This window comes from Pseudochaenichthys georgianus, chromosome 10 (genome assembly GCF_902827115.2).
Source record: "Pseudochaenichthys georgianus chromosome 10, fPseGeo1.2, whole genome shotgun sequence".
In the NCBI taxonomy this organism is placed as follows: domain Eukaryota; kingdom Metazoa; phylum Chordata; class Actinopteri; order Perciformes; family Channichthyidae; genus Pseudochaenichthys; species Pseudochaenichthys georgianus.
Window position 1 is genome coordinate 16,842,973 of NC_047512.1, and position 24,844 is coordinate 16,867,816.

General features: G+C 38.7%; 4 protein-coding genes across 6 annotated transcripts; 3 read left to right on the top strand and 1 right to left on the bottom strand.

The window, feature by feature from the left end:
* Positions 1-2,267: 2,267 nt before the first annotated feature.
* On the top strand, positions 2,268-5,411 carry ccdc85b (coiled-coil domain containing 85B). Its single transcript, XM_034092854.2, has one exon. It carries the CDS (start codon positions 3,058-3,060, stop codon positions 3,658-3,660), a length of 603 nt encoding a protein of 200 aa, XP_033948745.1. The 5' UTR covers positions 2,268-3,057; the 3' UTR covers positions 3,661-5,411.
* Positions 5,412-5,817: 406 nt separating this feature from the next.
* fosl1a (FOS like 1, AP-1 transcription factor subunit a) lies at positions 5,818-10,087 on the bottom strand. 2 transcript variants are annotated; one of them, XM_034092853.2, is made up of 4 exons: positions 9,691-10,087; positions 8,656-8,901; positions 7,188-7,295; positions 5,818-7,068 (listed from the first exon to the last, which is right to left on the bottom strand). In XM_034092853.2, exons 1-4 carry the CDS (start codon positions 9,793-9,795, stop codon positions 6,511-6,513), a joined length of 1,017 nt encoding a protein of 338 aa, XP_033948744.1. In that variant the 5' UTR covers positions 9,796-10,087; the 3' UTR covers positions 5,818-6,510. The 2 variants fall into 2 exon arrangements, with proteins under 2 accessions (XP_033948744.1, XP_033948743.1); XM_034092852.2 differs by having other exon boundaries at positions 8,656-8,904.
* Positions 10,088-13,543: 3,456 nt separating this feature from the next.
* yif1a (Yip1 interacting factor homolog A (S. cerevisiae)) lies at positions 13,544-18,476 on the top strand. Its single transcript, XM_034092668.2, has 9 exons — positions 13,544-13,646; positions 14,051-14,102; positions 14,625-14,869; positions 15,649-15,753; positions 16,566-16,644; positions 16,728-16,785; positions 16,872-17,027; positions 17,169-17,262; positions 17,752-18,476. Exons 2-9 carry the CDS (start codon positions 14,072-14,074, stop codon positions 17,902-17,904), a joined length of 921 nt encoding a protein of 306 aa, XP_033948559.1. The 5' UTR covers positions 13,544-13,646; positions 14,051-14,071; the 3' UTR covers positions 17,905-18,476.
* Positions 18,477-18,921: 445 nt separating this feature from the next.
* On the top strand, positions 18,922-24,765 carry LOC117454134 (forkhead box protein N2). Of its 2 annotated transcripts, none has more exons than XM_034093243.2 (5): positions 18,922-19,012; positions 19,987-20,636; positions 21,334-21,455; positions 22,062-22,117; positions 23,005-24,765. In XM_034093243.2, exons 2-5 carry the CDS (start codon positions 20,001-20,003, stop codon positions 23,358-23,360), a joined length of 1,170 nt encoding a protein of 389 aa, XP_033949134.1. In that variant the 5' UTR covers positions 18,922-19,012; positions 19,987-20,000; the 3' UTR covers positions 23,361-24,765. The 2 variants fall into 2 exon arrangements, with proteins under 2 accessions (XP_033949134.1, XP_033949133.1); XM_034093242.2 differs by having other exon boundaries at positions 18,923-19,012; positions 19,984-20,636.
* Positions 24,766-24,844: the final 79 nt, after the last annotated feature.

Sequence of the window (24,844 nt, forward strand, 5' to 3'; positions counted from 1 at the left end):
CAAAATTGTACTTAGGTACTGTACTTAATGTACTTAGTTACTTCCTACCTCTGCATAAAGTACACGTCCCACAAAAGTGTACTTAAGTACAGCACTTGAGTAATGTACTTAGCTACCACTTCCCTTTGTTGTAAAAAGTTCTGTAAAAATTGTATGCTTTTATTCTGAAACGATCATGTTGGTACAGTTGTTGCTCTAGCAGCATCCAGTTATAGCCGAACCTCCCCTGTCAGAGCCGTTAGCTGAAATTGGCTTCAACGTTCTAATGTATCTGCGTTTCCCACTTTTTGTCGCTTCTTACGCTTCTTACTCGTTACCATGACACAATGAACGTTCCAACGTTCTATTACAGCAACAGTAGTGTAGCAACGGTTCTGTGCGTTCCAGTGCTTTAGTTACAGTAGAGCCAACGCAGACCTCTGTAATTATGAATAGGTAAAATGTGGCTCAATCCACTAATAATCCCTAAACTATGCGTAGTAATAATAATTGTTATTACGAAAAATAATCCAATAATATTAGGCAATTTCTTTTTTTTGTATTTGTCGTTTTGGTTTAAACCAGAGTAAAATATGTAACCGTATGAATTCAGGTGAAGGCGTCTTTTCTGACCAATGAACATTGCACAGGCGCAGACCAAATAGAGCAGCGTAGAGAAAATTGAGGATTGATCATCAATAAAAAACAGTTATAAACAGGGCTGTGTATGCTTCGATTAAATAAAAATCGATTTTGGGAAGAGGGCAGTGCATGGAAAAATACGCCACATGAATTTGTCTGAACACCAATAGGATGAAAGCATGATCTTTTTATACTTGTATTCATTTTTATATAGCCTATATTTTTTACTTTTTTTTACATGCAGGCTATGGTGAATGCATATAGGGATAATAAACTCTATAGGCTATGGCTCAATGATTGGGACCTATCACTTTACAATATACACCCAAGAACCTCATTCAACACAAAAATGCTATTGATTTAAATGGCTTGAAGAAACAATGGACGATTGAAGACTCATATTACCATGTCTGTCCTTTCTATTTGTGCTCTTAATGTTAAATGTGTCAGGTCAGAGAAAGGACTCTGTGTGACCATCTCTGTGGTTTGCTTACGTGTACACAATCTGCTCTCTTTTCCTCCGGCGATTAATCTAAATAAATCCTTGCAAATCCCTATCCTCACCCTCCCTGTCTGTGTTTCTGCATGTGTCCTTCAAAAATCACAACAGAAGGGAAAACGACTCAGTCAACATGTCTTTTTGTCGGATCCCTCGCTGCACATCAACACTCTCATTTCTAACCTCACATGACACCCTGATTCCATCCCCAGCTCCCCCTTGCACGGTTAACACCCTACATTGTTATGGCCTCAGTGAAACAATGGAGGTGGGACAGAGGGCGGAAGGATGTGGCTGAATGCCTCAGCATAAACCCATGGAAAAAAGCCTGAAGTCACACTTTCCGCATGTGTTCTTTGAAAAGAAACGAGCCTACAGCCAGAGTCACCCTTGATACAACTGCACTGTACAGTACATCTTGGGAACTGCAAAGGGGTGTGTAGGGCATATTTATGATAGACCTTTATCATGTGCATGGGTTTTGGGATAGTAACAATAGTCAGATGTCTAGTTTTTAAGGAGGAGTCTATTCAAATAATCAGAAAACAGTTGTGGAATTACAAATGCCGTTACTTATTTTCTTTGTGATGTGCTAATCCGTCTTGTTTTGGTTTCATAGAATAAACAAGGGGAAAGTATGTTTTTAAATCCAAATGGGGGCGCACAAGTTCCTCACAGAGAGAGCACATGCACACATCTTCCCCTTCATATATTGAGCTTTTCTATAATGTTGCTGAGAGGGTCAGATTCAGTTCATCTAAATCACTGAGACGATCGATTCTACACGTTGCCATTTACTACCATGTCAAAAGGAAGGTGTGCGAATAGCCACTGCAAACCTCAGAGGAAACCACAAATATGTCTGATACTGTCTAAATGACGTGTCAAAGCAGCAGTCGTCATGAAACGGCAAACGGCTTCCGGCAAAATCACTCTAAATAAATTAATGTTACTGAGGAACCTTATTCCATTGGACCCCAAGTAAGACACCATCAAACAAAAAATGACAACAAACAATACAACTCAATTGCAGTTTATTCAAAACATTTTCACTTAGGCTACTTCATTATCATTTAAAATGCGCGTGCTTTTATTTTGAAGCCGCTAAAGACGGACTTCCGGTAATGTTTGAGTTTGACACCCTGCTTAGCGGAATCAGAGCTGTGAAAGTGGCGGAGGCGGACATTGTTGTGGTAACAGTCCAGCCCCAGAGGATGAGCAGCGATGATGCATTTACCGTGATCGGATAAACGATGAGATTGGATTTTGGTTTATTTAGTTTTCGCTTGTTTTTTTTATCTAAAGAATGAATTGTTTTTGAAAAAGCTGCTGCACCGACACCACCACCTGGGAACGGAGTTCATTCAGCCGTGGTGAACAGAGCCCAGCCTGCTGAGACGATGCCAGCGACGTAAAATCACAACATCTGCAGCAGGGTGTGCATCCGAGGCTGCTGGATTAAGCCTCCGTGGATCAACCGGGCCTTTTTTACATTCAGCAGGCCCACACAAGAGCCCATCGGACGGCTATTGCCTTCAAAGTACTGCGAAAGGAGGCAAAATCGGGACAGTTGTGTTCCTGGAGGCCTTTGGAGCACACAGCTTGCTGTTGCGAGGATGACAGATTGACATTAATGGGGGTTTCATCCACGACCTCATTAAGACATCATCCACGAAAAACAGCCACCGGGTTCAGCACACATAAGGACTGGAGTCACAGCGCCTTGAAGGAATCCATCTAAGTAAAGAAATCACATGTTTGTGCCATGATTTGGCCTCCGGTGCTCTAGTAATTGCATAGCCTATATATCTTGAAAATATGCAGAGGAGGAGGATGTGATGGCTCTGTGTTGAGCATTGAAGCACCCAGCTACATCTCTCTTTCTACAGATTCTCAGGTAGCCTACAATTTAGGTGTAGATTTTTTTTTAATAGAAAATGGGTAGCGAAGGGGAGATAATAAACAGAGAACTGTCAAAGATGTCTGACGACGATTTGCTGGCGTGCTCCAAAGAAGAGCTGGTGAGCCGGCTGCGTAAAGAGGAGACGGAGAAAATATCAGCCCTCATTCAGCGTGGACGGTTGATAAAAGAGGTCAACAAACAGCTTCAGGGACACCTAATTGAAATCAGGGAACTGAAAGTCATCAATCAGCGCCTGCAGGAGGAAAACGTGGAGCTGCGGGACCTGTGCTGCTTCCTGGACGACGACCGGCTCAAAGTGAAGAAGCTGTCCAGGGAATGGCAGCTGTTCGGGCATCACGCAGCCAAAGTGATGCGGGAGGATCTGGGCGGTTACTTGAAAAAGCTGGCCGACCTGGAGCGTATGCAGGACGGGCTGGTGAAGGAGAATTTGGACCTGAAGGAGCTGTGCCTGGTTCTGGAGGAGGAGTGTGTCAGCAGGAGTGACTCCAGCCCCGGGGGGTCCAGTGAGCTCAACCTGCCCTGCATGGTGGTCCGGGACCTGGGGGACGGGTCCTCCAGCACCGGCAGCGTGGGGAGCCCGGACCAGCTGCACCTGGTGTGCTCTCCTGATGACTGACGCCAGGTTCATGTCAAATAAGGAAATCGTAGGGGTGATTAATGGAGACACAGACGCTTTGTCAGACAATACAAATCAATTTGGTGCAAATCAAGCATTAGGGCTTTCTGAATGCTGCAACGACGTGTGTGCCACTAGGTTTTCACTTGACAAAGAATCTACCACTATGAACTATTTCAGGACTTTACAAAGACAATGACTAGATGTTTTCCAGATGATAGTGTATCTACATTTTACAGTATTTTTTTTCTAATGACTCCTCTGTTTTGGGGAAATTCTCCTTTTTCAGTGGTCTGTTGTCTAAAAAAACAAAAAAACAAATGGGACCAAAAAAATGGGTCACATACAATTATCTCATGCACTGGAATAGCCTACACTGGTAGAAGCCTTTTTTCTATTGCACTGGACAGCGTTACAATGGATCTTTAAATCACTGATCTAAAGAGACATTTCAATCCAGTTTTGAGCCATATTTAGTCCACTGAATTTCAATAGCACTGAAAAAGATGAGTTGTGATAAAAGGAAAAAAAAGAAACTATTTGATATTTGCTTTTGCTAGATGCCCAATAATGTGTAATATTTGATGCACTCTCTTCCTCAGGACAGGATTGGAGTGCCATATGTGCATGATGATTGTCACAATGTACAGGCCTGTTAACCAGTCTGATGTGAAGGCCCTTCAGGTTTCATGTGGGTGGGGCTGCTGTGCATAAGGATCGAGAGCCTGGGCAGAGCCAGCACACGGGTCATAACGTTTAGGATCAGACATGATAGATGTCCTTGGACCTCACTCAGAGCTGAAGCGAACAAGTTCTGTCACTTTTTTAAAAATCCAACTGGAAACTCTTTGTATCAAACTGGAAGGTCTACAACTTTTAAGGATTTGTATTCTATTCAAGCTGTTTAAATCCACTTGTGTTACATTTTTTATTACATTGTTTTTGATGCTCAATTAGCATATCACAGAGTTTGTTTAAGTTGGCGACAGTCAGCTTTGTCTTCTGTATCTCATGATTTGTATTTACCCTGTAACATTATGGATAGTCTTAACTTTGACCCTTCTTTATCTTGATTTATCTGTATTAACTTGCATAACTAACCGATTTCAGTTAAATCATAGATAATGCACATGGATTAGAAAAGATTAATTTTGTCGTTAGCTGTTTTATTGGTGGGCTATGCTCGTAGTGCATTGAAGAGCTTTAAATACAGTGGGTATGATGACACTTCGGCTGTTCTGACCTTTCTTTGTGCATTTGACTTTGCAGAAACAAGCATTTACACATGTACACATGACACAGAAACAAAGGATTGATTTCTGCACTTGTTTTGACCTTCATGTCTAAATGACTGCGCGTGATTGATGTTCCAGCAGCCATGTCACACATACTGACTTTATGGATGTTCATCAGTTTTATTTTTGGATCCCTATTTGCATATTCTGGAGGGCTGAAGAGGGCAGTAATGCTTTCTGCCACTTAGTGATGCACGAAAGTCCTTTGACGGCAGCGCACATGCTGATTTCTTCATGCTTTATAGTGCTCTTACTCTGACTCTCGTTCCATCTCGTTTTTCTCTCTCACCCCATTTTAGTAGAGCAATCCAATGCCCTCTGAGCCATGTATGTATTAGCATGAGATTCACTTCATTTTGGGAAACAGAACACAGTGTTCACATTTTCAGTGTAATTTGCAGCCAGCTAATGCTTTTATCAAGTGTCAGTAAAAGAGTTGTGATTGTTTTCATCATATATTGTTTCCCTCATTTGCATTTTCATGTCAAATGCAAAACACAGTCAAAAAAAGAGAAAGAAAAATTGCAATTATAATTTGTATTCTGACAAGCATTCCTTACCCCAAGACAGCTGCAAACCCTCACGTTTGAAAAGCTTCAACCAACGAACATTACTAATTCATTTCAAGTTAAATGCAGAAGGATCTTCTTTAAATTGACTATAAAGGAATTAAATACTCATAAGTCCAAAAGTGTTGCTGTTCCTGTTTAGGTTGAACTGTGTCTTGGTGTTCACAAAGTGTACAAATCTTCTTTCCACTTTAAATGTTTCATTCTTAATTTAATTTGATGAATTGGTTGTTTTTAAAATCTCAGGATATTCACATTCTTCGTTTGGTTGTAAATAATAACACCATCACAAATTGTACACATGCTAGCTCTTTATTGTCTGTATGTTGCGAAAAATAAAAGTAAGGCACTGCCAAACCAAACAGATCAGAGACAACAAAAACATTTACAAATATATATATATTACACTCTGGAAATATAAATATGTGATTATAAAATCTATATTAACTCCTACGGCCCAGCCTTAGTGGTCAATGGTTTGCATAGACAATATTAGGATTTATTAGAGGACTCGTACAAAAATAAGGAACCTTGTTTATAAGTAGTCTATTTCCCTAGCTGAGGACGTTTATAAAGTGTTACAAAACATGATGTAACAATGTAAAAAGGGAATTAAATTCAACATTTACTGTAATATCACAATTATTATATTACTAGTTTGAGTTATAGTTATTTCTCTAGAAAAGCTTGTATTATAAATTCTGCATGCAATGCTTTGCTAATAAACTTCAAACATGTTCACTCTACATAATAGCTTTTAAAATGAAAGGTAAAAGACTCTATATTTGTATCAATACAAAAAAATTGTAAATTTTTTATCAAAATCGGGCCTCTAATTGGCATATCATCCAAGTAAAGATCTACTTTCTGAAATAAGACATGAAGCTCATTTTGAAATGCTGAACACAATCATCGTTTTCATTTCACACCCCCAGAGATCCCTCCTCTCACACATTAGTGTTTTGTCAGGGTGCTGCGGGCTTTGATCACAGCGTGAGGATGGTCGGGGAGTGCAGGGAGTGATCCGATTGGTCTCCACTGCTGCTGCTGCGGCGGTGGGCTATCCCGCAGGGCTGTGGGACCTGAGAGTGGTGGATGTTTCCGTGATAGGAGGAAGCATGGGACGTGGTGGAGGCGCTGGTGTCCAAAGAGGCAGAGGGGTAGGTGAAAATCATACCAGCTGTGAAGGGCGTGAGGGAGGGAGTGGATGCGAGAACCGGAGTGTGGAGAGACTCTGATTCAGAGGCAGCAGACGAGGCAGCCGCTGTTTCACGTTTGGTTGGGATGGTTATCCTCGGTTTAGGCTTCTCTACTTTTGTTGGCTGTCTGGTTGAGGGTCCGGGTCTGCTGAAGTCATGTGGCTCCAGTTTGATGCCTCCCAAAGCGGAAATGGATGGATTTGTTTCCGAATCTGAATCCGATCCCTCTATTTTACAAATGGGACGGTGAGCTTCCAGGACCAGCTCAAGCTTGTCCTTCTCCTTTTCTAATTGTGCTATTTCCTTCTGTAACTTTGACTTTTCATCTTCCAGTATGTCAGTCTCCTACACCAGGGGGAAAGCAGAACAAGAGAAACACATAAGTAATTTCTCTCATGTGTCTTTGAGACAATACATTATATTTAAAGCATTAATGTCATAACATTTTTACAATGTGCACTCACATTTTGCAGTGTGTCTGTTAGCTCCCGACGGCGATTGCGACATTTTGCTGCTGCCATCTTATTCCGCTCCCTTCTTATTCTACGTCTCTCCATCTCTTCTTGGGATAGCTTTAATGAGAAAGACAACAATAAAGTTTAAGACAAGATACCCCAGACAAAAACATTGTTTTAATGCACAACTCAGTGGCTAAAGTTATTTTGCTTCCATAACTAGTCTATGTTCAGACTAGTTAGACACTACTTGGGACACGTTCTCTATCCGCATCTGTAGATGTATTTTAAATATACCAAAACTAAACATTAGATTAGGTCTCATTTGCATTGCAGAAACGTTGTAATAAAAATCAATTGTGTTGATGTAGGTTATGAAATTGGGAATGTGTATGGTGAAATCCAGAAGTTCAAATGTTTCACCATTTGCAAAAGGGGTGTCTTTCCTAAAAATACAGAACATAAGTTAACCTAACGCAGTAGCGATATTTTCTAAATCCCTTTAATGTCTAACATTTGATTGTGAAACCTTCTGGCTGTGGGCAACATACACAACATTTGAAGTGTAAAGCCAGACATGTTAAAGTACATGACACAGGAGAAATACTACCACCATGTGCGTGCTCTGAGTCATCACAGCCATGGCAGCTAAATGATTCTTGATATGTCTGAGCTTTTGTGCCTTTTGTAACACCCAAACTCTGACTACATCCAGCGCCCTCATGAATAATTGCTGTTGATCCAATATTTCCCGGGCTTTCATTGGTGATGAGTCATGCTCAGTCTCTAGCGGTGACTCAGGTGTGAGTCACTGAACATGACTTGCCCCTGTGAGTCACATGACAAGTCTACTTCCTGTACCATAGAATTACAACTCCAGGGAGAAAAAAACTGTGATGTGTGCCAACATGTGCCTGAGGAAACTACAGAAACTACACTTTGCGGAACAGGGTGATGGCTCTAAAGGTTAAAACTGGGTCACTTTAACATCTATGGTATCTTGTTTTTTTATATACTTGACATTGCTCTCCTGCCAAAAAACTAATCTTTGCAAACAGTGTGTCACAGGTGATCATTTTACTGAATCAACATTGAGTCAAAGTAAACACCATCAAAGAACATAAACAGTGTGTTTTCCTCCTGGGAACAAATTATCCTTTTTTTTTTTATATATATTAAGTAACCTCTCTACATAATCTTGTCCTTACTCTATTGCTAAATGTATTTATCGGATGTGTAAGTCAAAAGGAAATGACACATAGAGGGTATTACACACTAGTTACACAAATGATTCTGCTCCTCCACACCCCTTATGGTCTGCCCCCCCAATAGGGAAAATATGACTCCCAAGAGATCTAAGTTAATACCTATCACTATTTCTCAACAGTAGAAGCACACACAATCCACACTAACCAGTGTCTGTATCGGTGTTTGTATGTTAATAACGTTTCAGATTCATTAAGAAGTACTTTCTTACATGCTGGTCATTCCTGTGCCTTGTCGAAGCAGTAGTGTGTGCAGCAGCTCTTATGACACCTGGTCGGAGAAAATGGGGTGGTGGAGCCAGAGGCCGTGCCCCGGAGAGGGATGGGTAGGGAGGAACTGGAGATCTTGAAGGGCCCGGCGGATGCAGGATTGAGGGCTGGACCAACCACTGGAGGTCCTGGTTGGTTGTGATGGCATTGAGGCTTGGTACAAACTGACTGCTGCCGGCCATCGTATACTTCTGGGTAAAATAGGTTGAAAAGACAAACATTAATAAAGTTAATTTAAGATGGGATCGATTACAAAACACAGAGTTTCTGAAGTCTTAACGCAAAACAATTAAAGTAAACCATTATTGTTGTAAATAATTAAGATCCTTACTATTGAGTTTGACTAATTCCAATATGATAAGTGGTGGAAGAAGTTTTAAAGTAGAAATATCTCACAAATAACATTTCTGAATTTAAATGATTACATAAGTAAAAAACTTCTAAAAAGTATAACAAAAAATAAAAATAAAAAGTAAATGTAATGGATTCTTATGCAGAATCCAAAGTGTTATTGTACTAATGGCTATCATTCAGTTTTAATCACATTGAATGAGTATATATTTAAAGTATCTATATATCTATCTATCTATCTATTTGTATCTTGTAGATTGTCAACGTCGAGCCAACTTAGTTTGTATACTGGGTTAGTAGTGTAGTACTGCATCATATCATTTTTTATCATATGTCCAGTACAACATTTCCCCTCTGAGATAGTGGAATAGATGTAAACTACAATAAAGAATACAATTTAAATGCTCAAGCAAAATAAAAATGAAAAATCAGCAGTGTTACATTCCTATTCCTACTGGGTATAATGCCTGTATTCTACTGCACAAAACATATATATATGGTAGCTTGGTATTTACAATTTAAACAACTTTTTGTTACTTTTACAAGAAAGTTAATATTGCTTTTTTTCCGATTTGACCCCTGACTCTGTGATAACCTATGGTCTAGTTAATTGAAAGTTCACCAACCTGCTCCTGCTGTGTGTTGCTGGTGCTTCCCTGGGAGTGAGACCCAGAGGAGCTGCCAGTGTACGCCGGGTTTCCTCTCCCTTGATTCCCAAAGTTTTGATACATCCTTTCTGTTTAAATGAAAAAAAACTAGCTCCCAGCTGTGGATATAAAGCCTTTACCTCTCACGAAAAGTACTTTCGGGATGATTCTAGTGTGTCAATTCAAACTCTGGGCAAGCCCACCTTATTGCGGTAAATCGGTAGAGTCCAAACAGGCACGTCTTCAAGGGGGAACAAGGAAGAAAATATCACCTTGCTTTTTTTCAAATCGCCTTAAAACCTCTGAAAACGACTTTCAGTACGTCCTCCCGGGGTTAGTCATATATTTTTAACCAAAAGTCTGGGAATGATTGTGAGGTTGTAAACTCTTAAAGCGGCACTGTATGTTCACCACGCCCCTCCGTAGTTACGGGAAATAGTGCTGTCTGGAACCTCGCACGAATCAAACCACGTGCCGTGACGTAATTTACCATATATGGTGAGAGTTTCCTCCATGCGGGATTCCTTACAGAAACCACTTCTGATGCATTGGTTGAAATACTACTGCAATTTCCTACAGCAGTGGAAGTAGTGTCGATTACGTAATAATTAATTTACTCTAACGTTAAATATTTGAATAAAAGGTGATATAAAAAGGATTGTTATATAAAAAATTGAACACTGTCACTTTATTATTACATCTATACATTTAAGTACAGATCTGCCAGAAATTGTACATTTAGGAATATTATTATGTTCCAGAGAGAGGTGTATATTACCTTTATGATTGTTACTGAGGTTGCAGTAAGTGTTCTGAATTATACTGAAATAACATTCTTCCCTCCATCATGTCATTCTGAAAATATTGTCGTCTATCACATTACCACTAAAAACTACAACCAATCAATCATTAAAATATAATAAACTGTATTGCTTTCCGGCCATGTCAACCCAAACGTATCACTAGTATCTGTGTAAAGGCAGTGACTGACTAAGTTTTCATTTTCAAATAGTTTTCAGAAATTATAAATATCTTGATTATGATGCTACAATAAATGAATTAAATAACCAATTAGTTAATAGCAGACTTTACCAATTACTTACGTAAGCATGAAATTGTGGACTTTAATATGTTATACCAGTACAAATACTTTTACATAACAAAGAGCTAACTCCACTATTTGTCGACTGTATAACTGTCAGGTCTGATAATTACATGTGACTTGTTAGACACTTTTATCCAAAGCGACTTACATACTCAATACTGTGGGAAATCCCCACAGGAGCAATTTGGGGTGAAGTGTCTTGCCCAGGGACACAACGACATGCTGACTGCAGGGGAGTTTGAACCTGTGCCCCCCTGATCCGAACACCAACGCACTAGTCCACTGCGCCACACGCCTCCATAATAGTTAAAACTCTTATTATGAGACAGCAGAAAGAAAAAAAATGCTAACATTTTATCTTAAATATGAACTTTAAGATTACATATCTGCTCCAGGATCAGTTATGAAACGGATCATAAAGTAGGGATAACGCTAGAAGCATGAGCCTAATGGCGGTGAGGTCTTAGGTCTTTGGTAGTCACTTTCACTACAAAAACCACATCAACACACAAGCATGCCTGTGGAGATGAGTCAGTGCATCGCCACAGTGCTTCTCAATTCATTCACCATCCGTTTCAACAGATGTTTTACTATCAAGCACAAAATAGACCAGATTCAAAAGCTGCATGCTGTAGATTCAGTAAGCTTAGGCTGTCACAGCAGCTGCTGACCTTGCAGTCCCCATGGACAGAGTTCCCGGCAAAGGCTGAGTTCTCCTCACTGCTGATACACCAGTGTCTCACATTACTCCTAATTCTACTCATATACTGTAGGAATAAGAAGTGTGGAATATTAAAGTTTTTTTAAAAGAGTCACTCAAGATAATTGCAAAGACGGTTTGTGATCATTTTTTTAGGTGGGAAAAGGAGAAAAATGTTGTATATTACTAATCCTCATCTACAGAGAAGTTAAGACGTTGAATCGTGGCCTTCTGTCTCTTCATAACTTATTAATGAGGATAGATACAATGGAGTTAAACTGAAACTGCCGCGAGCATTACATTGAATAAAGCATGCCTGTTGCTCATTGGTCCATTTCATTGCCGAGTTTTAAATTTCACATTTCAACAATATTTCACCCTGTGATAATGAGGACAAATATACAGGATGTTTTATTGTCAATGTGGTTGGTGGTATCATCGGAAGAGATATGGGGTAAAGGGGAGAGTCTGATGACTAAAGCTTCAGGAATGCTATGAGGCCAAACAGGCTGTGTCTCTAATTGTGACAAGTCCCAACATGTCGGTCAACTTTTTTCTCCTGATTGCAGCGTCATTCATCCACCAGCTGTTCCTTTATCTCTTTTTTTATTAGATAATGTCTGTGCATCAGAATATTTTGAATTTTGCATATTACATGTTAGCATATGAGTGTTTTTTTTTGGTTCACTCCATGTTTTCCCTACAAAAGTTAACCATTTTCTGGAGGGGAAAAATAAAGTTTAGATTCCAATACCATTCACTCATCCTAAAAAAACTCCCCCACACATCCCACACACAAACATGCCTCACAAAGCATCAACGCATTAAACATCCTCATGTCACACACTTTTTTTATTTGGTTTAGTGGGTGTTAAATGTACACCTTAATTGTTTTGCTGTGACTATACAGTGCATATTGTTACATGCCTAAACAAAGTATGTAAAGTTTACTGGTAGTAAAATAAATGTTGATTCAAATCTATAAAAGTGGTAATTGTATTTAAATAATGTAATTAAAATACTGTAAAAGGGTATGGGAAATATTTTATAACATATTATATATTGTCAGCTTGGCATTTAAATAGTATTGTATAGAAAAAAAGTATAGATGCACAGTAAAATGTACTAAGTAGTAAATACAACAACTTGTTCTTAAGTGGCCAACATGAAAGTAGTGGAATTGTGGCTGGTCCAGATGGAGTTAATTTAACTGCATTATTTGACTACTGTTTAGTATTTTTACGTTTAATTAACTTGTTTTAAATGTTCAAATAATGAGGTACTGTATTAAGGTGCTAAAAATGAAAATAATCAAACTACAAGTATCTCAAAATTAGTACATTTACTTTAAAACCTTTCAACCGTTTTTGTAATCTATCTTTACTTGATGCATAAACCTGCGATGAGTATAACAATGTTGTAGATTGCAACCATCTGTTTGTATAGCAACCAAATGAGTATGTCTTATGAATGCTGACCTTTACATCATGCCTGTTGTGATGGTCTTGCTCAGGGGTGTACAGTAGGGTGACTGGTCTGGATTAAACATACTTGTACAGTCTCACAGCTAGAAATAATTTGTTACAATTCAAAATGTTACCTAAGTAAGAGTATTAGAATCAAAAGATCTCAGCATTTGACCCATCCTAGTGTTAGGAGCAGTGAGCAGCCATTAGGTCGGCGCTCGGGGAGCAGTATAGGCACCTTGCTCAGGGGCGCCTCGGTAGTCACTTGGTCATTCCGAGACTCGAACCGGTAACCTCCCGGTTCCCTGGCCGAGTCCCTACGGACTGGGCCACCACCGCCCAACGACAGACATTTGCAGGAATACTGACAGTTCATTAAGAACAAGTTATTTGCCACTACTGAGAATGTAATAAATCAGTTTCCCTCTAAAGTTCTAAATGCAACCAACAAACAGATGATAATGGGAAAGAAAATAGTAAGATTACAAATTATTTACACAAGGAAATCTTAGCAGTACCTGCTGTGTGTATTTGGACAGCTGTGTACTTGTATACTTACATGGTTGTCTGCCACGCAGGCACACTGAATTCAGCCAACCGCAGTGGATGGGTGGGATCAGTCCGGTTGTAGCCACGTAGCTAGCTAACAACGTTAGCTGTGCAGGTAAGCTGGGCTCTTCTGCTCCTATTTACTTAATAATCGTTAACAGTATCCATCAGTCACGCAGTGTGTACCTTTAAAATACTGATGTTATATGTGTAATCCAACTGGGTGGCTTCATCGAGTGTTGGTTGAAAATATGATGTTGTTAACTTAGCTTGCCTGGCTATGTAGCTAGCAGTAACTGTTAGCATTAACTGTTAGCTACCATTGAATAAATGTACACGTACTGTTAGGTTAGCTGTTGGTATTAACGTGAGCAAAGCTAACATCTTACTTGTATCATGTATTGAATTAAATGTGTTTTAATGTAAGCTGTGGTATAACATCACAGTGCTTCTCTAAGATGGCAAAAATGACTTAAATTAGCTGAGATGTAGCTAATGTGTGAATGTTTTTATTTTAAGCTAACGTCAGCAAACGTCAACATGGACTTGCCACAACAGGGGTACCGAGCAAGTAAGTGGAACCTTCATGAATCACCGTATTACTAAGAGTTAACGTTTTTGTGAAAAAATTGACAAATATCCGTCCATGGTGTCTACTTCCTATTTGCTTACCAACTACAGCTAGACACACTGAGCTTAAGTTAATCTCTTCCTGCTTTAGGTTTATTATAGTTCACCTTAATTGATCTACGTGGTTTGGAAAATATATTAGAAAGACCAGTCCAATGCATTACAATTCAAGCATCACAATGACAGCCTCTAAAACTGTACATGTAGTTGAATCAACAATATTATAAAACAATAGGTACAGAAACTGAAAATCACAACTTTTTGAATAGGATTTGTTTCAGAAGCTTCTCTCATTATCTCGCTCATCACTCATATTCATGGATTATATGAACAAATTAAACTATTTGAGTTCAGGTTATAGTTGATATTGTGGATAATAAGCTGGTAAATACATGAATATCACCACGGTTTGATACTTATTAAATACCCTCTTTGTAATCCGTTGTGTTTTTCCTTTCCACAGCTAAACCGAGAGCTCGTGCACCCCCCCCCACAGCAGACTCTGTGCTGTTTGATGACACCAGCTCTGCAGCACCAGCAATGAACAGTCAAGGATACTACACTCCTGGGTACAATATGGCAGGACCCCAAAATGACATGCAAGGGGGCGCTGGGCCGAACAACATGTTTGCTGACCCGATGGCCAACGCTGCAATGATGTACGGCTCCTCTTTAGCAAACACAGGAAAAGATATGGTGAACAAGGAGGTGAGCAAAACAAGGATATTGATTTCTACTTGTATGGGGTTTTAACCCAGTAACCTATAAATAAGGTAAAGTCCTAGATTTGATAAATAATAGACTTCTACCTCAAAAATATATCTTTGGTGATTCAATCTCAAGTTGACAGTTTTAATACAGGTGTAGATGAACCACAAATACATAATGTGATCAAATAATAGGTCTAAACTGGTGCAAAGTCAACGTTTTCCTCCATGAAGGTGTTCTTGTGCCATTTTATTTAATTTATGTCCAAAAAGGTAACAAGTTGGTCAATTAAAGTTATTCAACATAGAACCACATTGATGTGTACTTTCATTTACACGGTTGAACCGCTCGAATCAATTGTCCAAAAATGACAACACTATTAATATAAGTGCAGCCTCGTCTTTATTTGCAGCTGTGCAGAAATACTGGGTTTAAACATAATTACTAAGGGGAGTCATTGTAAGTGGACAGGTCTTTCAATAAAGCAGACACATTTCTGGTTTGCCTTTTTAATAAAGAGAAACTGTCTGTGAATTAACTCACCGAAGAAAAAGGGTAGGTCCTCACAAAGTAAATGTATTGCATGTGGAAAGCAGTTTAATTAAACTGATGTTAATCTGCCGGATTAGTAACTCTACATAGACTGGGTGTTGCACAGTGCTAAGTGTGGTGAAAGCCTCCTTTTTAAAGAATACCATGACGCAACTGTATTTATTAACTTTGGCAGACTTTCACTCTTCATCTGCTAAGTTAATGTTTGCCCTTCCTTTGCCTTTCAGATCAGCAAGTTCATGTCTGTGAACAAGCTGAAATACTTCTTTGCCGTCGACACCAGATATGTGTTGAAGAAACTTATGATCCTCATGTTCCCCTACACACATCAGGTAATCACAGCCATTCAGACTTTGTCCTACAGCATTCAGGACGACACAAAACATTTAATATCGTACATAGCTGCTTGATAATTTTGCCTGGTATCATATTTACACCCACATACTGTATCTCATTGAAACCATGCAAACAAGATAATCAGCCACTTAATCACCACTCCAGCTTCATTTATACATCATGATGGCATGATTGTCAGGGTGGGAAAGTGCACTAAGCTCAGTTAGTTCCCACACACTTGAACTTATTGAGATTGTTAATCAAGTCCCAAACAATCTGTGCCCTGATAATGACTGAACTACACAGACCTCGTAAAGCAAGGGTCACAAAAGGCCATACATATTCGTACACATATGTACAGACAAGAATAATTACCAGACAAAGATGGCTCAAGTCAAATTATACCTAAAGATGGCCATAACACATACTTGTGTATCATGTGAACTGTTAATATAAAATAAAAAATGGGACATATCTATTTCCAGTTTCCCTTCTTATCTTCTTCTTCATTATTTGGTTTTAGATGTCTATTATTTTTAAGATGCCATATTTTCTTTCAAGAGCATATTTTAAGTGTTAAGTGTTCTTAGTCTGTATTAACTTAATGTGTGCTTTTATCGATCTTTTAGGACTTCTGTTAGCCCTAATGTATCATTGAGCTTTAATCTTGTTTGAATTAACTTCCATAAAGTTATTCTCTAGTTTCCATTTTATTGTTTAATACAAACTAAGTTTTTCCATCTTGTAGACCCTTCAGATTAAAGAGCTTTACTGACGACAGCCTCTTCTGTATTTGTGTTCTTGTTAGGATTGGGAAGTGCGTTACCATCGGGACACGCCACTGCCTCCACGACAGGATGTGAACGCACCAGATCTCTACATACCAAGTACGTTTTCTATAAATACAAAAAATATCAGTGACAGAGGATTTTCTGATGCCTGTGCATTAACTGTGCTTTTTGTCTTTTAGCGATGGCTTTCATTACCTACATTTTACTTGCTGGAATGGCCCTCGGCATTCAAAAACGGTAAGTTATTTTTCCATATTTAATTTTCTTTATGACTTACAGTAAATATGTATTTAAAATGTAATAAGGATTGTCTCTGTGTGAAGGTTCAGTCCCGAGGTTCTTGGTCTGTGTGCCAGCACCGCCCTCGTGTGGGTCATCATCGAGGTGTTGGTGATGCTGTTGAGTTTGTACCTGCTGACGGTGCACAGCGACCTGTCAACATTTGATCTCATCGCCTACAGTGGATACAAATATGTCGGGTAAATATTGTGTTATATTTAAGATGCTTATGATTATATTTTACAAAGCAAGTAAGTGTAAGGGTTAGTTTTTTACCAAAGCTCCAACTTATTGTGTAATAATTCATATTAACTCACTTTTTTGTAATGCTTCTCCTCTAGGATGATCTTCACAGTGTTGTGTGGCTTACTGTTTGGCAGCGATGGTTACTATGTGGCCCTTGCCTGGTGCTCTTGTGCCCTTATGTTCTTCCTTGTAAGTATTAACAACTATATTTACAAATCTTAAATGAAGAAGGTTTTTTTCCTAATCAGAAAACAAAATACATTTGAATACTTTCAGCTTATTACTTTAAACTGAACATGCATGATAAAGCGTTTACCAAATCCTGTGTATCTGGTTTTGATGATCAAAATATTAAATATACTAATGTGTTAAAGATACACTGTGATAACTCATTGTTTAGCATTTTTATAAAATCATAATCTTTTTGATGCCTAACAGTGTAAGTTAGCTTGTTACAGCAGCTCAGGAATAAAAAAAACAAAGGGAAAAAAAGTTTAAAATAAAAATAAAACAAGACAAAAATACAAATACAATATATAAAACATTAACACAGCTTTATACATATTCAAACTGTAAACAACTTTAAACCTTTACAGATATGACATATACCTGTTTACAGTAGACCTGGCCCATGGTGATACCTGAAGTGTAGCCTTAAATATTTTTCTGTCTTCGCAGGTTCGATCTCTGAAAATGAAGATCATTCCCTCCACGGACTCCATGGGAACCGGATCAAGTGCCAAACCCCAATTCCGTCTTTACATCACTGTAGTGATTGCAGTGTTTCAGCCCATCATTATATATTGGTTAACCTCTCACTTGGTCAGGTGACCGTGAAGCATTTCTTCACCTGAAATCCAAGTGTATTGGACCCAAAACATTTGGTTGTTGAGTGTTTGTACTCCTGCCTTTATACACTCTTTTGTTGGTAAACTCAAAACAAATGTAGATGGTGTTGAACTGCAGTGTGTGTTGAGCTTGTCAGATAGACCTGTTGCTTCATGAAAAGGCGTCATTGATTTAACCACAAAGTGTGACACAGAAAATGTCTCAGTGAACGTTGTTTTTCTCCATGAGTGTACAGTAACTCTGACAAATGCTTATTTTAGGGCATCTAACTTTGAAAACAAGGGCTTTCATTGTGAGATGTGTTTAATCTCAACTCAAATTCAGTTCTAATTCCCTTTTATAAAATGTCCCATGATTTACAGTATTTTCATGCAACAATAAACTCACCCCACAGACATAAAACTCACATTGCACACATGAGTCAAGTACCATTTTCTGGTATGGTAATGTTGCTGCATTATCTCTCTTGTAAGTCCTGAATTTTATTTAAATACATTTGAAAAAGCATGACAATGTTTGGATTTTTCTAGAAAAAATAAATATATTAAGCTTTGTGTATTCGATTTGAAAAGTTTCTAAAGCTAGTTCTTCTGTATTTGTTGCATCTGTTTTATTCATGTTCAAATGAATGTCTTTGGGTGTTGTCATCTAAAAACATCTTGTTGGACTTAGAGAAACTGGAATGAACAGAAAGGACTAGGGCAACATGTGAATTATTTCTGTTGTGAGAACAACTTCCGACTTCATCTACAAATGTACATTTTCACTGTTTTCTGATATTGTATAGACCAAACGGTTTATGTAAAAAACAATAATCGGAAGAATGTAAACGATCAATAGGTGTTGCTCCTGCTGCATTATGACCACTTGATGGTGGTGGACGTGAGTTGCGGGAGCGCGCACGGCAACGCGCTCAGTGCAAAGCGTCCTTTCGGTTTCCATGGAGACCCCAGACGGCAACAGAACAAGGAGGGAGAGTGTCCGAGTCCAGTTTTAAACACAACAACTTCACCTTTAACTCTTCAAAGGCTTTGTTTTTTTTAACACTCAAGGAGAAGTGTTCTGCCAAGGTCATCGTTATTGAAAATTGGTGAGTAACTAGTTAATAATATGCATTTTTAACCACTAGGTAACATCACCTGAGGGGGAAAAGGCGGCTTTCTTGTCTATATGAAACTTTATATTGTTCCGCCATTAGCCTCCTGAACTGCATTGTAGAGCCATGTGGCTGGCATCACATATAACCCTTCAGAGCATTATAAATGAGATTTTACACGGCAATTATTGTGTTAAACACACTAAATCAACGTTAGCGTACTTTGAATTAGAGTAACAATTACTCTATAATCGACATGCACCTGTTCACCGGACAGGTTTTGTGCCTATAAGACAAAGGTAGGCTACCTGACCGTGAGAGTGTTAGAAGAGTGTGCAGAAAGTGGACTTTGCACGTTTAGAAGATGCTCATCGGAGGGGAACGGATAGCTAACATTTAACTGAAACATTTTTCCTTTTTTCCATCAGTTTTGTTAGACCTTGCTGAATTATTGTTTTTGTTTTGAAAGGTCATTTTTTGGGTTTGGTGAAAGTCAAATGCTTTGCTGCATAGCCTTAATGATTTGTAATGTGGGCTTTATTAATACATCGGGCTGGAGTTGACGTGAATCCTTAATGCAAAGTTACTTACTTTTAGATAAATAATGAATGGATTTAAGTACATATCAGAGTACAATATAGGACTAATAGTAGTAGCCTAGTAGTAGTCGTGGTCATAGGAAGCAAATATTCATTTAGTTTGGTCCTTATTGACTATTTAACAGAAACTGTGAAGTCCACTGAGACAAATGTAACATTTGTGATATTGGGCTATATAAATAAACATTGATTGATTGATTGATTGATTGATTACCCGAAAGGCAAAAGGCAAGAGATGTTTATAGAAAAAACATTAGGGATACTGAATAAGATACAAGTGCAGCTCTTAGAGCCAACTTTTAATCCTGTTTTCATGAAAACAATTTTGCAACAGTAACTGTGATTCATTTATCTTGTTTCTTCCAGCAGCTGAATGATTCTGGATGTTTTCTCCTGGGAGAGAGATGGAGAATAGCTCTCACTTGCTGTCGCCCTCGTCACCATGTACTTCTACTTTTGGAGGGTCCCTGCCTTTCTCGTCTTCACCGCAGCACACCGGCTGCTCTAATGATCGTCTTTCCCTCCCACTTTCACCCATTTCTTTCCCCCCGTCCCCTTCCTCACTTTCTCCAGCAACAGCAGAGTCTCTCCACTCTTTCTCGCCTCTTTCACACTGCACAGCGTCTCAGGGCCTTGAAGGACAAAACATACAGTGCTTCAGCACAGCGACTGTCCCTGACCAGGATGACCTGACCTGCCTCAACTGGCTGCATCAGAGGGGCAACCTGCTCCCGCTGCAGCCCCTTCCCAAAATCACAACGCTGCCTCAGCTTGAGTCCTTCACACCTACCCAACCTCTTTCACCTGCCATGTCCAAACCACCGTACTCCTTCAGTAGTCTGATTTTCATGGCGATAGAAGACTCACCTGACAAGAGGCTTCCAGTTAAGGACATTTACGATTGGATAGTGAACAATTTCCCCTACTACAGGACGGCCACCGGAGGATGGAGGAACTCTGTCAGACACAACCTGTCGCTGAGCAAGAGCTTCCGTCGCATTCAGAGGGACAAGAGCCAGGTGGGGATATGAAGCAATATATACAGTGAGGGCAAACAACACAAATTCAAACTAAGTTCAATTTACCACACAAAAACAAGGGGGCGTATACAATACTAGAGACAAATTATGACAGATAACATTACATTTCATTTAGCTGACACTTTTATGTGTCTGTCAGTGATGTACAATAAGTGCAATCAACAATGAGGATACAAAACAGCAAAAATCCAGGAAGTACATGAGCTTAAAATAAGCCAAACCGTTTTAGTAAAACAGTACAAGGATCCAAACAATAAAGACATGCTTTAAAGGGGATCAGTCAATTCTTACAATTCTCAAACCATCAGGGAGTCAATATTGAGAAGCCAGAAGCCATGCTGAGCTGCTGCATCCTGAACCAGCTGGAGGCATAAGAGTGACTTTTGTTTAAGGCCAGAAAGGCAGGAGTTACAGTAGTCAAGTCTTGAGAGGATAACATCATGAATGACTTTATTCAGATATGTCTTATGATGTCTTGTGTTTACAGCATTAGGAGCAACCAAAATGTCCTTGAGCAACACTTTGAAGCCAGATGTGCTGATCGAGTCGAGTCAGCAACTAAACTTCCCTTTTCTATCATTTCTATAATGTTCTCCACATGTGTTGAGGTTGTTTTGGTCAGCGTCTTTGCATGGGCTGCAGCAGTTTGAAATCTGTTTTTCTATGTTTGATTCAGTCAGTGAGGAAGGGGTCGCTGTGGTGTGTGTGTCCAGAGTACCGGCCGGCGCTCCTCGAGGTGCTGAGGAAGACCCACAGTTATCACAGCACCAACATCAATCTGTTAAACAAGCCTGCATTGTGAGTACATAATCACAGAGTTTGTTCAACAATCAATATTTTTCATTCTGAGTTTAAAAAAAACATCTTTAGTTCCACAAATTCAAAGCTAATAAAACTCTATTAAGTATAGTATTCAATACATCAAATGCAACCAGCTTCATGCACCTGTCGTACATTTAGGTAAGCTGTTTTAAGTCGTAACTTTACTAAGTATTGGATTTGTTCAGTTTTTCTTTAGTTAAATTATTTGATGAAAAAAAAAAATTCTTCGACTTCGCAAATGTATAAATCTTTCTGTTCTCACAGTTCATATTTATTAATTTTTTTATAGAATATCTTGAGATTTTTTGGGCTATACAGTACAATGGATGAAAAATAAAACGTCGAGACTTAAAAATTGCAATCTTTCTCTCTTTTTAGTTTTAAAGATATATTGTTAGATTTAACAATAGGAGAAAAAATCATAAGAAAAGAAACCCAAAACATTGCTTCAGTGATATTGTTCTAATGCAGCAATGAAATATACTCGAGATGTTTCATCTTAATTGCACATTCGAATGACTCTTTACTGCAAATAAAGCAAACAGATGTAGTTGTCTAACTTTCTCTCCGTGTTGTGTGCAGGCTGGAGGGAGCAGAGTTTGGGGTTCCTGCAGTGTGCGACTCTATGGAAATGTCAGGTCAGTGGAGAGGACACTCACAGCAGGCTCATGTCTCTTAACTAGCCCTAAACTTACATATTTTACCTTTTATGAATTTTTATTCTTCTGCAATGTTTTCTTCTGCAATGTTTCTTGAATGCAGGAACATCTCTCTGAGACACTTTTATTACATGCAGCTTTTCTCCCTCTCTGAAGAATTCACAGCATGCAACATCGTTCCTGTGTTTCTGTTACGTTGTCATGGCAACAACCTTTTATTACCTTAGCAACCCATCAATAGCTTAGTTTCCTTTATGTGTCCCCCGTTTTTATTCCCTAGCCTATGTGCTATATGGGCCCACGTACCCACTGAAGTGGTTGTTTGACCAGGAAAATGATTTTTCTAATGAATGGACAGTTCACCAAAAAATGTACATACATATTTTTCCTCTTAACTACAGCATAGCCGTCCTAAAAGTAAAGATAGTTTTTATAGCATTAGTTGATTTTAGCTTCACATTTTGACACAGTTTGACTAGTGGTAATGTTCTGAGTTTCCAGATCTCACAAGAGTGTGTTACTGAGGCAGACTAACAGACAAGTATGTCTCGAACAAATGTAATTTCTTCTGATTGGTTCATCTGAAAATGATCCTTTGGAAAATATGTTGCATTTTGAAATGTGGTTCAAAATTTACTTTGGAGATTTTGTGGCAAAAAGGTTGTTTATAATCTGTGTTAAATATTTTCCATTGGAGGTAATGGACTCCACCAGATCAGTCTCCTAAAGGGTGTACGGCTGATAAAAAAAGTGACACAGAAACAGGAAATGTATTCTCTGTGTGGCGTCTCTTTTCTATAACGTCTGGCTGTATTGCTTCTTTCTGACTCATATTCTGCTTCATGCATTGCTTTTCATTCATGCAGATCCTCTCTCTCACGCCCTTCTCCTCTCCTCGCCATCAACCCAAATCATGGCCGCTGATAACACACCTTTCTCTGAAAACCCACCGTGCCCTTTGACCCCGGATCACGAGGAGCTCGTCACCATGGAGTCGGTTGAATACCATCAGCAGAGCGATGTCAGCGAGGACATGGAGAAAGACCCCCTGTCAGACAGCGGTTACATCGAGTTACATTACTACGAGTCTCACCAGTACCAGTACCTGGTGCTGCCCGGCGACACAGAACTGGACCTGGAGACCGTGGAGATCCTCCAGCTGGACGCAGAGGCCCAGGAGGCTGCTGGGTCGCTGTTGGACCTGGCAGGTGGAGTTTATTAATCAAAAATCCCTTTTAACAGTCAGAGCTGATGCTTAAATCCATTTTAAGCTCCAACAAAGCAACATAAATTGAGATTAATGTTTTAGAATCTTAATCAATAATGGATGGAGTGATGATGTTAGGAATATCACTTCTTCTTCCTGAGACGTTGACACTGCCCTTATTCTTGATTTTTAGTTAGATAAAAAATATAGATTCACCTTTTGTTGGACTAACAAGACTAATGAATCACATGACTTTAGTTCAGGCACTTATGATGCAAAAGCTAAATTGACCACCATACAATGAAAACCTGGACAAATACTTGAGAGTGTAATCCTCAATGGAAAAGGCCGGACAAAGATATACTCAGAAGTTTTAAAACTGAGGGGCAAGTATTAATAGAGTTGGATCTTCGTTACAAAAAGATTTTAGCTTTTCAGCTGTGTTTCCACATTATGTTCATTCTCAGGGGTGTAATGGAAAAACTGTTTCTGGGTTAAGATGTTTTCCATGTTAGGGTACGATTTTTATAGCCTTAAAACCTCAAAAAGAAAATACTAAAATAGCTATTGACTCACATCCACACTGTTGCCTTTTCAATATGAATAAGCCTTTCCAACCAGTTTTTCTCCAAATCATTCAAATAGTGGCCATCTTTTCTTTATTATGTCTTTATAGAGGTTACTTTTTGAGGGAAAAACATTTAGACAAATGTATTTGAAATATATTTTACTTTAACTCTGTTACTGTATTGTATTCTGAAAATACTGCCTTTTACTAGTTGAGTGAAACACTTAATTTATAATGTAGCTGCAATTGTAGATTGTGCTCCGAAAATGGGAAAGCACTACTCAATTACAATTATAAGTACTTCCAATTTTCTTTCTATGTATTTCTTTACACCTATAATTTGTGCTCGAGTTTTATTTACATTATGTAATGTTACAGAATGACTTTTAATTTTCTGTGAATTTTAAAAACTATATATGATCTTGTATGCTAAACAAAATGTTCTTCAATCAGGAATTCTTTGATTGGAAATTTGAGTTATGAATGCACAACGAACCCACTGCCATTTAAAATACTTTACATTTTCAGTGTACACTGTTTGTTAATGTTCAAAAGTTTAAGATGTTGTAATCTAACAAATACAATCTATCCTGCTGTTAAGTGAATCAAAACGGCCTATTTTTCTGTTAATTTAGGTGCCTTTACAGTGTGTAACCATCAGTGCTGTAATGTAACTGTACATTTACTCAACACTCTTGAGTAAAATGGTAGACTTGTTCTTTAATTGAGTATTTTCACATCATGTCACTTTATGCTTTTACTCCACTACATTTTGTGGACAAATGTAATTTTCACATAAATCCACCAATAATTGTAATAAAATACATGTTGCCTAAATGGCCATTTTGCATAACGAGGAATTTTGCGTTTGGACTTTAAAGCATGTGCTAATGCTTACTGTTGTGTTGTTGTCTATTGTCGTGTTCTTTTA